The sequence below is a fragment of the Brassica oleracea genome, chromosome C2 (assembly GCF_000695525.1).
Source record: "Brassica oleracea var. oleracea cultivar TO1000 chromosome C2, BOL, whole genome shotgun sequence".
Lineage (NCBI taxonomy): Eukaryota > Viridiplantae > Streptophyta > Magnoliopsida > Brassicales > Brassicaceae > Brassica > Brassica oleracea.
In genome coordinates this window covers 46428420-46443689 of record NC_027749.1, presented here as the reverse complement: position 1 = coordinate 46443689, position 15270 = coordinate 46428420, and the positions used below count along the sequence as shown (strand labels likewise).

Below are 15270 nucleotides of genomic sequence, written 5' to 3'. Positions count from 1 at the left end.
TTTCTCCACAAGCTGATACATAGCCACAAATTCAACCTCAATCTTAAACTTAATAAATTTGTAACCATCTTTAATTTCTGCCCACGTTATGAGTAATCAAATATATATTATTAAAACTAGAATATTTTTTGGTACTATTTAAAAACATTAATAAATGAAAATTGTTTAGAAATGTAAATAGCAGTATTTTTATTATTATTTTTTATATACACATTTAATCATTACATTTACAATAAACTAAATACTTTTTGTATTTTTTTTAATTTACAAATTTTGCCATTACGCTTAAAATCAATTTAAATTAACTAATTACAATTCTGAAGTTTATCTAACCAAATTGATATTTATATATTAACCATTATTAATATTGTACAAATATTAACTAAATTTTTGTATTAAAGAAAGATAACATTTATTCTATATTACATCAAATTTCATTAAGTTGCAAAATTTATAATAAAATATTACGTACAAATAAAAAAATTATTATCAAACATCCATATTATAAAATATTATATTCTACTCTATATATAAACTACAAAACATAAAAAAATATACATGGATTTTTTTAGTAAAACATCGGTTTATGAGTTTACATTGAGTATAACTTAAATCAAACATCTGTGCGGAAGCACGTATTAAGTTGTAGTATTTTATTACAATGTGAAACCTACAACGATCAAGTTGTGAGAGTAGCGGCTTCAGTCCTCCAGACCCTTGGACCACGAAATTAATATGTTGTTTTTCCTATAGAAATATTCCGGTCCTCAACTTGCCTGTTTTCATTTGAATCGGCACGATTACATGATAACACCACTAATGTTGCATTATCACTCAATACTAAAATGCTTTTCTTTAATTAAAACATCATATTACTATTTCATAATAACGCCAGTTGTGTTTTTTTGTGCACTTGTTTAGAAGCCGAGTGTGTTTAACAAAAAATAATAATCCATCAGTCTATTAATTAACTGATTGTGGACAAAAACAATAATATGCTGAAAAAGTGATAATAAAAACAATAATAATAGAAATAAAAATAACAGCGTAGACATTTTCTTCCGTTGAATCTTCTCCTTCCTCTGTTGTGGTCTGGTCTTATTATAGTGACAAAAAAAAAAAAAAGGTCTGGTCTTATTAAAGAGAAAGCAAAAACAAAACACAAACGAAGATAAGGAAATTTTTGAAGAGAGAGAAAAGACTTTCCTGGAAAGTTTAGTGTTCCCACAAGAAAGTCTGAATATTTCAATCAGAGTTAAGGCAGCTCTCGAGCTATCTTCAAAGTGGGTTTGTTCTTCTTCCCCAGATTTGTCCAAAAGATCTGTCCTTTATGAATCTTTACTAACTTCCCACTTCAAAGTCTCAACCTTTCTTCCATTTTCTAGGCTTTTTGAATGCTGTCTGAGAGTTAGGGTTTAAAGCTTATCTGTGATTGTCGTGGAGATGGGAGAGTTTGAGGTAGATAGAGAAGAGAAGTTGATTACTGCCGCAAACTATCTCGTTCATGAACTTAGATCTGGCAAGAGCCTCACTAGAAACGCTAAGAAGGCTTTAGAGAGTCTCTTATCAGAGCTGTCTCGTGTGGTGGTGGTAAACTCTGAGGATGATAGATACGAGGAAGATGAGATTAAGACACGACTCAACGCTGTCTGCGAGAAGATCATGACTCGCGAGGTGGACGAAACCATGATCTGGGACTTAGGCTCAGAAGCAGGGAACGAGTTTCTAGACGCTGTGAACGAGCTGAGAGTGTTGATAGACGGAGGAACAACAGAGGAGGTCTCTCTGAGAAAAGCTCACGACGTTCTCCAAACGGCAATGGCGAGGCTTGAAGACGAGTTCAAGCATCTTCTCTCGGAGAACAAGTTACCATTCGAGCTCGAACACGCTTCCTTTAGGTCCGATCTTGTCCTGGAAGAAGGCTCTTTCGGCGCTGCGTCCACTGAGGATCTGATCATAGGAAGCAGTAGAAGAAACTCAGAGGAGATTGTAATCGATTTGGTTCGACCTGAGGTTATATCAGATCTCAAGAACATTGCCACCACCATGATTGCTTCGGGGTACGACCGGGAGTGTCTCCAGGTGTGTACAACGGTTAGAAAAGAGGCTCTTGACGAGTTTCTCTACCACCACGAGGTCGAGAAGCTGAGCATTGAAGATGTTCTGAAGATGGATTGGGCTACGTTGAATACAAACATCAAGAAATGGGTTCGCGTGATGAGAAGCATCGTGCAGATGTACTTAGTTAGCGAGAAGTCTCTGAACGATCAGATCTTCGGGGAGGAGGAGGAGGAGTCTGTGACGTGTTTTGTCGATACGGTGAAGGCTCCTGTGATGCAGCTGCTTAACTTCGGTGAAGCTGTCTCTCTCGGTCCGCGGCAGCCCGAGAAACTCCTCAGGATCCTCGAAATGTACGAGCTGGCGTCCGAGCTATTACCAGAGATTGATGTACTCTTCTCTGATAATCAGCTCGGCTCCTCCTTGAGAGGGGAGTACAGAGAAGTGATGAGGAGGCTCGGGGAATGCGCGAGAGCGACGTTTCTCGAGTTCAAAAGCGCTATTGCCTCTGATGTTTCCTCTCATCCTTTCCCTGGAGGAGCGGTCCACCCGCTTACTAACTACGTCATGAACTACCTCATGGCGTTGACGGACTTCAGCCAGACTCTTGACTCGCTTCTCATGGAGCATGATGATGTGGAATATCTCTCAATACCTCCGTCGCCGGATGTTATCAATCCGGCGATGGTGGTTGAAGAAGAGTCTGCTTACGAGAACTCTTCTTCGCCGGAGAAGTTTTTAGCGATGACTAAGCATTTCTACTCTATTACATCGGTTCTTGAAGCTAACCTTGAAGAGAAAGCGAAGCTGTACAGAGACGTCTCTCTGAGGCACATCTTTCTACTCAACAACATACATTACATGACAAGGAAAGTGCTTAAGTCCGAGCTGAAGCATATCTTTGGCGACAAGTGGAACAGAAAACATACGTGGAAGTTTCAGCAGCAAGCGACGGAGTACGAACGCTCCACCTGGCTCCCTGTCCTGTCTTTCCTCAAGGATGATGGAGGTTCAGGTTCTGGATCAGGTTCAGGTTCAGGTTCAAGAAGCTTGCGGCCTAGGGAGAGGTTTCAAGGATTCAACACTGCGTTTGAGGAAGTGTACAAGGCGCAGACCGGGTGGCTGATCTCTGACGAGAGGCTGAGAGAAGATGTGAGGACGAAGGCGTCCATGTGGGTGATTCAAGCGTACTGGACGTTTTACAGTAGACACAAGAACAGTGTGAGTGAGAGGTATATCAAGTACAGTACTGATGATCTTGAGAAGCTTTTGTTGGATCTCTTCGCTGGTTCTTCTAAATCCTTGAACAATTCTTACAGAAGATGAGTGATTAAACTTTATGTTATTGGTATACACATGTTTGTATTGAATTTATTTGACCTTGTAATATTTATATTCATCATTTCATGAATATGTTTTAGTGAAATAAAGGTCGACTTTTAATAGAATTAAAAAGGATGTATAAATTGGAAAAGGCTTCTCTATGGTATGTATTAATCGTAAAGAGGTACAACAAAAAGGGCATCACAAAATCAGCCATAGTAATAGGTTGCAAGACAAGTGTAAGCTAATGTCTTATAACTTTATATCAGGACAAGGCTTCTCTATTGTTTCAAGCATAGCCTGGAATTTTGTTTTGCCAGATCAGATGGTTCCATCATTACCATTACACTGTCAATGTCTAGTCTTCATCATCGTCTTCATCATCTCCATACTCCATCAGTTTTATTAAAGTATCTGCAACATCAGGGGATGACTGATCAAAAATCTGATGATATGTTATGCTTAAGTTACACAAGAACAGAGTGGGTTAATTCTAGTCTTATACCTGGAACTGGATTTGGTTTCTTAATAGTGATTTGGTCCTCCTGTAATCTTGGAGCTGGAGGTTGTTTTGATGGTGTAAATCGCGGTGGTGGAGGAAGCATGGTTCTCGATGATGGAGGAGACACATCCCTCGAAGGTGGTGGTTGGATGGTCTTTGGTGGAGGAGGAGGCATCATGGAACGTGGTGAAGGCAGTGATTGCACTCCATTTGATCTCGGCTCAACTATATTCTTTGGAGCAACTTCACCTGCCATTGCTAACTCTGGCTGCTGCAAAACAAATGATAGGAATATAACATTGCCATTTTACAATGTTAGATAATTGTATTGGCAGATAAATAGTGATAATGCAAATATACAAAGAGATGGTATTCTTTAAAAGCATAGAGAGTAAAGCTTGCTTATGAATCCAGGACAAAGATGTACCCTAAAGTTAAACCTTTACAAGCTTATTTAGGACCTAAGTGAACTAAAACAACATCTTCATGCAGATAAGCTCACTAACATCCTTAAAGACAGAAGTGGATCATACGATGTAGCTGGTTTCAAAGACTGCCTTAGAAACACTGATTGGAGATTAAAAAAAAATTAAATCAAGCGAGAACTTTATGGAGGATGAGCCTATTCTACCATAGATACAAGCCTAATGCCAACCTAAATGCAAGGTACGTAAGTATAGATACATGGGATCTGTGTTTAAAAAGGCGATCGCCTTTTGCGCAAAGGCGCAAGGCGCAGTAAGGCGACAGTCCCACCGCCATAGACCTCTAAGGCGAGGCCAAGTCCGTAAGGCGCTCGCCATACTGCGCCTTTGGCTTAACTACAATGCGCCTTAAGCGCTTCAAAAGCGTGCTTTGTAGTTTCTATTTAAAACTACTTTCACCAAACCCTTAAAACATCTTGAAAACCATGTAACAACTACTCTGACCAACCCTTTAAAGACCCTTACAACATGAAGCTTAGATCCATAGAGTTTTAGGTGTTTCGGGTTGGAGACTGAATTTAGATTTTAGTTTTCAAGTTCTCTGTTTTAGTTATTGGATTTTATCAATGAGTATATACGTGACTGTATTAGTGTGTATATGACTAACTGCTATAGCTGACTATATTAGATTGTACACGACTCTAACTGTCTGAACTACTCTATAACTATCTTTTGTACATAACCATACAGTTATATTGTGTAGAGCTACCACGTACACATGCTTCTAACATAGGAAAACTATCAATGCATTTCTAAGTTCCTCTGTAGCTCTATACTATTATTATATGTTTGAATGTGTACAATCTATAAGGCGAGCGCCTTGGACCGCCATGGCGCAAGGCGCATGGCTCCAACCTCCTCCCCTTAGAGCGCCATGCGCCTTTTAAAACACAGCATGGGATCATGCACACAAGGGAGACATGTCACGACTTTCGAAGGACATTTTAAAAGTAAAAAGGTTCTGATTCTGATCGCCAAACTGAAGCAAGGATGACTGCAAACACATGGTGCCTCCAATATTAAGAATACCCTGTGAAACATTCAAACCAATGGCCCACGGGTCCAGAATCAGCTAGTTAGCTTCTTAGAAGTTCAGAAAAATACCTGGAATAGCAAGGAAAAAAGTTAGCACATGACGAAACTATTAAAGTAAAACTGAAAGAATGTATCAGAAACCATGGACTTCCACGATAATTGTAATTCCCCAATAAAAAGTTTTCGTAATCAGGTTTGAAACTTTTATAAACAGTAAAAATTCACACACACAAATGCTTATGAAGATATAGCTACACTTACATACTACTTAACCTTTAAACTTCCAGAAGACAATTTTTCAACAGTACCCAAAATATCTAACCATTTTCCCATTTAAAACACTTACCTGATCATTGCTTATTGCTTACACAAGTTTCAAACAACCATAAACACAGGTTCTCACAAGATAACTTAGTTATGGAAGATACCATGGGCTTCGAACCATCCGTTTCTCCCTAAAACCATTGCAATTCCAGAAAAAGTTATGTTACCTCTTTGGATTTTGCTGTGACTTTACAATCAGCTGGTAGCTCCTGAAACTTTCGCTTCTGGGGTGGACGCCTTTCCGTTTCCTTACTTGGAATATCACTTGGCTTTGATAAGGCGGCAGCTGTCAACAAAGTAGGGGGCACGGTGGAGATAACAGGAGAAACGGATTGCTTAAGGACTTGAGCGACTTGTTGCAGTGGAGTGGCTTGAGGGTATATCCCGGCATACCCACTATAACTAGTTCCACCAGCCGCAGGTTGTAAGTAACTGACAGGACTTGGTCGCAATTGCCCACCGTTTGAGATCCCTGGAGGGTGCTGCAACACTGGAAACTGAGGATACAGAGTTGTTGTTGCTGGAGGAACTGGATATGGATTAACAGCATTTGGCGGTGTCATCAAACCATATGATGAACTCAAATTTGGCTTTTGCGCGGTTTCAGAACTCGGAGCTCCGGCAAGCAGTTGCTGTGGTGGTGGTACAGCACCATACACCTTGCTTGAGGAAACCCTACAAATTTTTGCAAGACAACCATAAGTAAAGACGAGAAGATGATGAAAACAGGGAGAAAGCCTATTATCTATGGCAACATTTTGAAGATACTCTGGAGAATAAAATGAACCTTGAAGCCCCGAACTCTACACTGATTGTATCCATAAGATTCTCAGCTAAACGTTTTGCATCGTCAATGCTCTTCTGGTTGCTACTAGACAACAACAGATGCAATTGTTGCTGTGCTTCTGCAATAATGCGTAAAAAAGAAACAGGAAGCTGCATTACATTACATAAATAACATCTTTAAGATGAGACAAAGGTAAAAATTACCTTCACCATGTTGGTTCTCAAGGCACCCTGAACCACGCCCTCTTAGTACAACGGTTGCTCCTGTTTCATTCATAATGTGATTTATATACTGATCCTGCATGTAGGAAAGCCAACCACCAACAACACAAAAAAACGTTCTCTCCCGGTTGCACGGAGATGTCGGAGAGAGCTTCAACATTAGAACCTCTCGAATTCATAACAAATATAATGCAAAAGTAAAACAAAGATGAGAACCTATAGCAATAGACAAGCACTTCTACTGATTCTTTTATACAGTTTTAAGTTATAAAATAAGGAAAGGTGCTGAACTATTTTATATAGGACTGTAGATTCAGTTCTTTTGACGTAAATTTGAAATTAAAAAAAGGGTAGTACGAGATTGAAAGAAGACTGACGTTAGGCCCACGGATACGAGCAGCAACGTTAGATGATGGGTCAGCTTCAAAACCCAAATAAACGCATGTGTTCAGCATCTGCAAACATAGTTGAGTTCATTGCTGCCCCGATTTCATAATTATAGAAAGGAAATGTCAAACTGAACTATCTACCTTGACCGTCTGAGAACCAACCAACCCCACCTGTGAGTTTGTTTTCTGTTTCATCATCTCCTCAATCATAGCTGCTGCACGATCAACTGCCAAAATTCGCTCTGTAGTCTCTTTTAACTGCAGTTGTGATACACTCATTAAAAATCAGCCCAAATTTTCAAAGATCAGAGGTCATATAAAGCTTCACAGATTACGGTAATACAGAGTTTTATCAGCCATAAACGTTGTACCATTTTGCCAATCAAATGCAAGACATATATCATATTTCAAAAACATCTCGGCCATCATTATATACCACTATTACCAATATATTTCCATAAAGAAACAGAAGCAACTTTGGTCACACAGTAAAACACACATCATCAGCTGATTAAGTCCCCAAGTATAGTGTGCTGTTAAGATAAAAAGGATAACATACATGGGCAGCAGCCGAGATGTGAAGATATAATGGCTTTTCACCATCAGGAGGTGCATTTGGAGGACGATACTTGCCCCTACAAGAACAAAATTCATCAATCCAAATTAGAAAAGATTATTGTAGAAAAATAAAAATTCCGTGGGTTAGATGTTGGACAAACCTAGTAATCACGACAGCACCAGTAGACCTCTGAATCTGCAAGAAGAATAGACGCTAAAAAACACGAGAAGGGATAAATATTATGCACCGAAAACCACACACACGCTTACTTCTTCTTGAGTTGAGCGTTTAGTAAGCTTGTGCCTAAGAGAAGCCTCGGCATCGTTGATAACGATTTCTCTAGCTATATTCAACTCATCCTGGATGGATATGCCACAAAAAAAAAAAAAAAAATACAATGAATCATCATGTTAGCATTACAGGGATAAAAGGATAAAAGAAAGAGACCATATTTGGGGCGGTTGTGGAATCTCATACATTAACAGATAAAGCTGTACCAGCCACATGGTAAAACTAGTAATAACGAGAGAAAAAAACTACACTATTCGATTCAGATAAACAACATTATCAATGCAATAGCTAACTAAGAGAAGAGCTGAGGCCCAAAAGAGAGTAAGAGTTGCAGTCCTCTAACGAATCTAAAACCGGATACAGAAAAACCAAAAGACATGATGATTCAAATAAACAATCATCTATGCAATAGCGAAGTTCAGAAAAGAGCTCTAAAAGAGCAAATATTCTAAAAATCAGTCTAGAGGTTTGAAGGAAACTAACGCCTAACCACCTCCTAAACATATCATCTATCATCTATGCAACTGCTAAGTTTAGAGAAGAGTAGTGTTGTAAAAATCGGTCTAGGGGTCAAATTGGGTTTGAAACGAAACGATTATTTCAGAGGCGTCTGCCTAACCACCACTTAGCTAGGGTAAGAGTGAATTACTTGAATAAGTTTTGGAAGCGGGGTTTGGAACAATGGAGCAGGAGGAACCTTGCCTAATCGAGGAAGCACAACTCCAGCTGCAACAAGCTGCTCCGCGGGCTGGTCCCACTTTCTCTTTCTCCTGCCCATCAATTTCGACAACAATTAGGATGCAAATTGGGTAAAGCAGCAAAATCCAAATTTACAATTCGCATCAGCAGTAAAAAAAAAATTACCTAATTGATTTTTACGAAAAAATTGCATCAGATGGTAGAGATTAAAAAATAAGTGAGATTGGAATTGGTTTTAAGGAAGGGGAAAAGAGGTAACCTTTGCCTCGTTCGTGAACCCGAGTCGCTAGGAGGAACCCTAGCCTCCTCATCGCTAGCGCCGTTGTCTGTCATCTTTCTTCAATATAGAAAGTTGGAATCTTTAGGATTTCACGGCTACAAGGAAGAGGAAGAAGGATGAACGATCAGATGGAAGAAGCTCCACTAATCGCAGAGTGGAATGTAAATCGGACGGCCTACAATTTTCCTTTTTTTGGCCTTTATTTACATAAAAGAAGTTGTAACTTGGTGGGTATCCTCTATCTATAAATTTTGCAGCTTACTTAAAATTGAGGTTTTTTTTTTTTTTTGGCAACACTTTGGGTTTAATTTGATAAGTATGATAGTATTGGAAACCCTAGAACAGTTTTAAAAAATATATAAACAACATAATAGTATAAAAAATAACAGAAACCGTAGAACAGTTTAAAAAAATATACTAATACTTAAAAGAAAAAAATAACAGAAACCGTAGAACAGTTTAAAAAAAAAAAGCAGCCCACAACCCATGATTCTTTCTTTGTCCACCGTACTTTTCTTTTGATTTTTTTTAACAGTTTCTGTGTTTGTATTGTTTTCGATTAAGTTAATTATTGTCTAATTTTTTAATCTTCCATTATTAAAAATTCTTTCAGTTCTATTGGTGAAACTGTTTTCCAATATCTTTATCGTCCCACTACCTTCACTTTTTGCATCTAAATAAACTGAAATTTCCACCTTTAAAAGATCAAAAAAACGGTAAATTATAAGTTTCACATAAAACACAGAAAATTTCTAACACATGTATTCATTGTGTAAAATATTTAAGCACGGAAGACATAGAACAAGAAGCACCAACTCCTCGAAGTCTAATAATTATGGTGATGAAATGTCTTAACACTTATTTAAAGCTCCATCAAATGGTTCGTTTCTCAAATGCGTTCAAGACCTTGAGTTCATCCACAAAAGCAGTTGTCAACTATTAAAGGTGTGTATTTATGTATTCATTTAAGCGGTAAACAACGGTAACTAAAGCTTTTTCTCAAAAAAAAAAAAGTAACTAATGTAATGTTTTTCATCTTTGATTTGACAATTACATAATACTAGTTTCTTTTAAACAAGAAGAAGTTCAAGACTGAATTCCATAATCTATCTCAAACCCAAAAATCACAGCATGAACTTGGAAATTAATGTTGTTAAGAAGAAGACACAAGGCCATTCAGATATATATGATCCTTCACTTTGCAGCATCAACTACATTTCAAAATCTTCCAACAATATCCACCAAAAATTATGGAATTGGTGGACATTCACCGTGCACTGCATGTTAGACTTTGATTGATAAAGCATTAGCATTATGTTCTATATTATCCAATTAATATTTGTTAAAAGAGCATTTAGAGAAATATTTACTAAATGTTAATGCTCTCCAAATGTTCTCCGGTCAATGCTCTCATATAAAACTTTTAAAGAACATTTGCATTTATAATTTATAAAATTAAAGAAAATATATAATTAATTAATTTATTTTATTTAATAATATCATAAATTATTTTTATATCCAGGAAATAAAAATTTGATTTATAAAATAAATTTACAATAACTTTTTTAAAATAGAATTTCACATTTAAAATAAGATTTTATTTAAAAGCTAACAATGATGCATGTTTTCTGATATGCCACTCGGATTTTGATAATACCACAGGCACATAGTGAGTTCCATTATAGTATTTTTGACATTTCAATTTTTCGTATTTTCTTAAGTTATGCTCACTTGCCTAAGAAAGTTTTATGTTATGAAAAATCCTCAGGTCAAAGTTTCATAGCCGTGAAAATATTATTACAAGATCAGTAGTTCCACTGAAAAACGTTGTTAGAATGCAAATGCCAAGGATCCTATCCGAGCCTCTACACTGTCTTCCTCAGTAACCATAGGGTTTTTTGGAAAGTAAATATAGGGATAATGTGTAAATTTCATCGTAGATTCTTAGAGCATGATTAAACCATAACCCCATTTTGAGTTTCTTATTGATTATTTTAGTAATTAAAATTAATTAAGAACTTTAGTTAAGTGTTGCCTTGATTTTGGGTCTGCAATGGTAGTTTCTTATTTTAGTGTTCTTAAAAAAAAAATTAAGAACAAAAACAAAAGTGTTGGGTGAACAAGAATGTTGATTCAAGAGAGATGATGAGTGATGAGAGAAGATGCGTGATGAATGAAGAAGAGTGTTGTGTTGTGTTGTGAATAAAAGTTTGGTGTTTATAAAAGTTTATATAGACACAAAGCATCACCAACCAGTCTGATTCTTTAAAACTCCTTAACAAATCTTTACACAAGAAAACAAGAGACCGTGACTGATAATACACAAGAACAAGTATGACTTACCTGATCCAGTGATTGCACTGGCACAAAGATCACGCCCTGTAAGTGCTAAAGGTATACATGCTGCCTGCATTTGCAACATAGTTTCCTCGCCTCGCAATACACTGAAATCTATCCTGAAAATCAATACCAATAGTAGCCTGAAAATTAGCAAAAAAAAAACATAAACTACTGAGAAAAAGGAAGATCATTTGAGTATAATGATGAGAAAGCAAGCATGGTGTACTTACTATTACGTGCTCAAACGTAATGATCACATTTTACAAACCAAGATCGTATACTTTTTCTCATTCATAAACTGGATCACTACTTAGATACATATCCATTGCGTTTCTATGATCTTCTACACGACTACTACATTCACGAGTATGAACAACAACCAAAACTCAGTGATCACAACTCTAAACTGCAATGAGAAGCTAAAGGAGATTGCAAACATGATCCTTACTACTGATTGTTAAGTCTCATACACTAACAACAATCTACAAATCAATATTAGAGACTTTCTATCATTCATCAATTGAGATCAACGCGAGCTAGTTCAACTTCACTAAGACGAAAGCGTGATCGGTAATACATGAGGAGAAGTAATAGAAAAAACAGAGCAAATGATGAACAAACTTGCAAACATACCATGCATGTATAACCTGTTAGCAAACTCATAACTAGATGATTAAACACATCATGTCCAACTTCACAATCATTAGAAAAAAACACATAAGACACATATCAACATGTTTGTCAAATCTTCATTAAGAAAGAAAACTATAACAGAGAACGAAACTCGTTTGTAGCAAAGTCTACAACACATGTAAAGAAGAGAACCACCAGTTAGTTACTTTCTTTCTCATGAGCTCAGGGTTGCCTATGCTATCACCAAGAACAGCTCGAAGCTCTTCATCATCTTTACAAGCACTCTCCAGTACTCTGTTTCACACAAATTCACCAAAAGGTTCACACTTTCTCACGACATAGGCATAAAGACAAACACTTGGAGTGCAAAAGAGAGTACTTGGCCCAAGCAAGAACAGCTTGTGCTCTCCCGGCAGTAACCTCGTTTCCTCTCCCGGCTAGAAGATATCGGAACAGCGTCGTCCGCGGAGACGTAGCCAGAGGAGGTTTTGTTCTTCTCATCCTCGGCGATGATCTTTGGGATGTCATCTGTATGCCGATACTCAGACAAGTTGTTCAAACTCACACTCTTTCTCATGGCTTACGGAGATGGCAGAAGTTGAGACCCTACCGACGTGTTGACGGAGAAGACGATTGAGAAACGAAGAAGCAGAGGAGAATGAAGGATGTGTTGACATGTGTCCACTAAGAGCCGCCTCCTCCTTTCCCTAATTAAGAAACGTATCTTCCATTATTATGTGTTTTTGATTTTTCCTTAAGTCAAAATTAAGATAAGAACTCCACTAACAGCTTGGGATAATCCTGCTCTTAAGGTAATTAGGAAGATACTTTAGTTTTCATTGTATAAATCTTCCTCGCAGACTCACAGTCAACGACTCACAGGTACTCTAACATCTGTAAATTACCTTGATATGTTTATGTAATAACTTTTTGAGTTATATTCATAGGGAGACATGGGTAATACTAATATATTGGAGGTGAAAAATTCGCAAGAAAAAACATTTCTAGTGTTTTTTATTATGCAAAGTAGCTTTTTATTGGATAAATATCTAAATATTTAAAATACATGCCCAAAATCCATATTATTTTAATTAAAAAGATGCATAATAAATAAATTTGACGGTGTGAATCTAGAAAAAAGGAAATTTTCCTTTACTAATAGTAGACTTGTAAAAACAATCGTCGAAATCCTCCTAGGAAAGGGAAATTTACCTTTTAGTCCATTCTCATCCATCACCATCTCCTATAAAAACAACAACAAACTTACATCAAATCTCAAGTATCAACCCATCCTATAACAACAAACAAAACAATCATCCCACAAGAACAAAGAAACCCTCAACACCTAAGAATAATGGACACTTGCTTGGACTGCAAGAGAGTCACCGAGACGGTGATCGACATAAGAACCGGCGACACAATCTGCACAGAGTGTAGCCTCGTCATCTCCGATCACTACATAGACGACAGCCAAGAATGGAGAACGTTCGCCAACGACGATAACAGCAACGACCGAGACCCTAACCGCGTCGGTGCTCCCACCAACCCTCTTCTCAAATCCGGCGGTATCGGCACCATCATCGACACAACTACCTCCAGCTCCAAGAATGACTTGTGCCGCGTGCAGAATCTCATCAGGAACTCTGAAGAGGATATGATCGTGAAAGCGTGCAAAGAAATCAAGAGAATGACGGATGATCTAGGTCTTGTTAGCGGTGTCGAGTTTAGGGCTTGCGAGATTGTGTCCAAGTTAGATGGTGACTACAGGAAGAGACTAAGCAGACAGAAACACTTTGTCGCTGTCTGTGCGGCCGCTGTTTCAACGGCGTGTCGTGAGATGAATCTCTCGAGGACGTTGAAAGAGATCTCTATGGTAGCTCACGGTGTGAGTTTGAAAGAAATAAACAGAGCGAGTATGGCTATAAGGCGTCTACTTCAGTCAGATCAAGCGGAGGCGACAGATTCTTCTTCTTGTGCTGCTCCTCAGGTGATTATCAAAACAAGAGAACTTGTACGCCGGTTCTGTTCTAAACTAAACATAACCGAAAGAGAGACAAAGGCCATTGGAGAAGCTGTTGAAGTAGCTGAGAATTTCGATATCCGGAGAAACCCTAAGTCGGTTCTAGCTGCTATTATCTTCATGATCTGTCAGCTATCTCAGACCAATAGGAGACCTACTCGAGGTGATTAAAACAATTCTTCTTTAGTTCTTTACTTTTTTTAAAACTAGAAGTTTAAGGTAACTTGGACTGTAAGGTAGGGCTAGTTACTGATAATTCTTGTTTTTTTTTTTTGTGTGCAGAAATTGCGATCGCTGCGGAAGTTGTGGAGAATACTATCAAGAGCTCTGCTAAGGATATGTACCCTTACGCATCAAAGATTATACCCGAATGGTATGCTTCTGAAGAAAAGGTCAAGAGGTTAGGAGGTATCATAGGATCTTGGGATGCTGCAAAACTTTAACACATAGGGAAAGCCTCTAGTTGCGTAAGAAGTTTTAGAATTTATCATATTGAAGTAGATCGCTTAGATTAGATATATGCTCGGATTAAAGATTTATGCAGTCTTTTTCTATTATTTATATAATGAAAATGTATCTAGCCGCAAGTAGAGAATTAATAGAATCTATGTTTACATATATGGTTGAATAAACAACCTTTTTGAGAAGCTTAAAAGAGGTTAAATCACATTCTTATTCTCGTGCAGAATAAATAATGTTAGGGCGTCTTCGTTTCTCCATCTCTCATCTCCATCCAGCTGATCCATCTAGATGATTTATCCAAATTTTAAGGGTTGTTCGTTTCTCTATCCAGATGAGCTATCTAAATGAACCATTTGGATGAATTTTATGTTCGTTTCTTGTTTTTCATTTTCATCCAGATGAGTGTAATAAACCAATTACAAATTTACCCTTGTTTTGATCTAATCATATGTTTGATATTAATTTTAACTATACTAAATTTTTTATTTAGTCTAAAATATATTTAAACTAAAATTATTTTAAAATTAGCATTTTGACATTTACAAATTTTTATTTTATATAAATTTATTAATTTTTATTTAAATTTGCATTAAAATTAACTACAACTATAACTTTAAATAAAACTCATAATACAAACTTTAAATAAAACTCATAATACAAACTCAAATTTGAATAAACTTCTAAGCAACTCAAAGTAGAAATTCAAAGTGGAATTTGCGGAAAAAACTATTTTCACGATTTTGGCGGGAAAACATAATTTTACAGTTTTGGCAATGCGCTTTTGCGGTTTTAACGAGAAAGTGCGTTTTTACGGGTTTGACGAGAAAATGCATTTTTACGGTTTTGGTGGGAAATCTTGTTT

The 15270-nt window shown here is 37.2% G+C and overlaps 3 protein-coding genes across 7 annotated transcripts; 2 read left to right on the top strand and 1 right to left on the bottom strand.

Annotated features, from left to right (window-relative positions):
* The first annotated feature begins 1132 nt into the window (after positions 1–1132).
* On the top strand, positions 1133–3503 carry LOC106326945 (exocyst complex component EXO70B1-like). Its single transcript, XM_013764916.1, has 2 exons — positions 1133–1283; positions 1386–3503. The coding sequence occupies exon 2, from the start codon at positions 1444–1446 to the stop codon at positions 3382–3384; it is 1941 nt and encodes a 646-aa protein (XP_013620370.1). The 5' UTR covers positions 1133–1283; positions 1386–1443; the 3' UTR covers positions 3385–3503.
* Positions 3504–3520: 17 nt separating this feature from the next.
* LOC106326946 (protein RIK) lies at positions 3521–9193 on the bottom strand. Of its 5 annotated transcripts, none has more exons than XR_001267351.1 (13): positions 8933–9193; positions 8624–8744; positions 7953–8042; positions 7844–7878; positions 7684–7759; positions 7266–7382; positions 7113–7190; positions 6718–6811; positions 6515–6632; positions 5895–6402; positions 5398–5472; positions 3887–4154; positions 3523–3795 (listed from the first exon to the last, which is right to left on the bottom strand). XR_001267351.1 is itself a non-coding variant. In XM_013764917.1 (12 exons), the coding sequence occupies exons 1-12, from the start codon at positions 9004–9006 to the stop codon at positions 3740–3742; spliced, it is 1635 nt and encodes a 544-aa protein (XP_013620371.1). In that variant the 5' UTR covers positions 9007–9192; the 3' UTR covers positions 3521–3739. The 5 variants fall into 5 exon arrangements, 3 of the variants coding, with proteins under 3 accessions (XP_013620371.1, XP_013620372.1, XP_013620373.1); XR_001267352.1 differs by having other exon boundaries at positions 3887–4151; XM_013764917.1 differs by lacking the exon at positions 5398–5472 and having other exon boundaries at positions 3521–3795; positions 8933–9192.
* A 4087-nt stretch (positions 9194–13280) lies between these two features.
* Positions 13281–14400, top strand: LOC106326499 (transcription initiation factor IIB-2-like). The gene is made up of 2 exons (XM_013764471.1): positions 13281–14109; positions 14229–14400. Exons 1-2 carry the CDS (start codon positions 13281–13283, stop codon positions 14387–14389), a joined length of 990 nt encoding a protein of 329 aa, XP_013619925.1. The 3' UTR covers positions 14390–14400.
* Positions 14401–15270: the final 870 nt, after the last annotated feature.

Bases quoted from the DNA above. Each gene is read 5' to 3' on its own strand.
- LOC106326945 (XM_013764916.1), top strand. From the start codon at position 1,444: ATGGGAGAGTTTGAGGTAGATAGAGAAGAGAAGTTGATTACTGCCGCA.
- LOC106326946 (XM_013764917.1), bottom strand. From the start codon at position 9,006: ATGACAGACAACGGCGCTAGCGATGAGGAGGCTAGGGTTCCTCCTAGC. The intron at 4,155-5,894 runs GTAACATAACTT...TTTGTTTTGCAG, and splicing joins TCACAGCAAAATCCAAAGAG to CAGCCAGAGTTAGCAATGGC. The intron at 3,796-3,886 runs GTATAAGACTAG...CTGATGTTGCAG, and splicing joins GAAACCAAATCCAGTTCCAG to ATACTTTAATAAAACTGATG.
- LOC106326499 (XM_013764471.1), top strand. From the start codon at position 13,281: ATGGACACTTGCTTGGACTGCAAGAGAGTCACCGAGACGGTGATCGAC. The intron at 14,110-14,228 runs GTGATTAAAACA...TTTTGTGTGCAG, and splicing joins CAATAGGAGACCTACTCGAG to AAATTGCGATCGCTGCGGAA.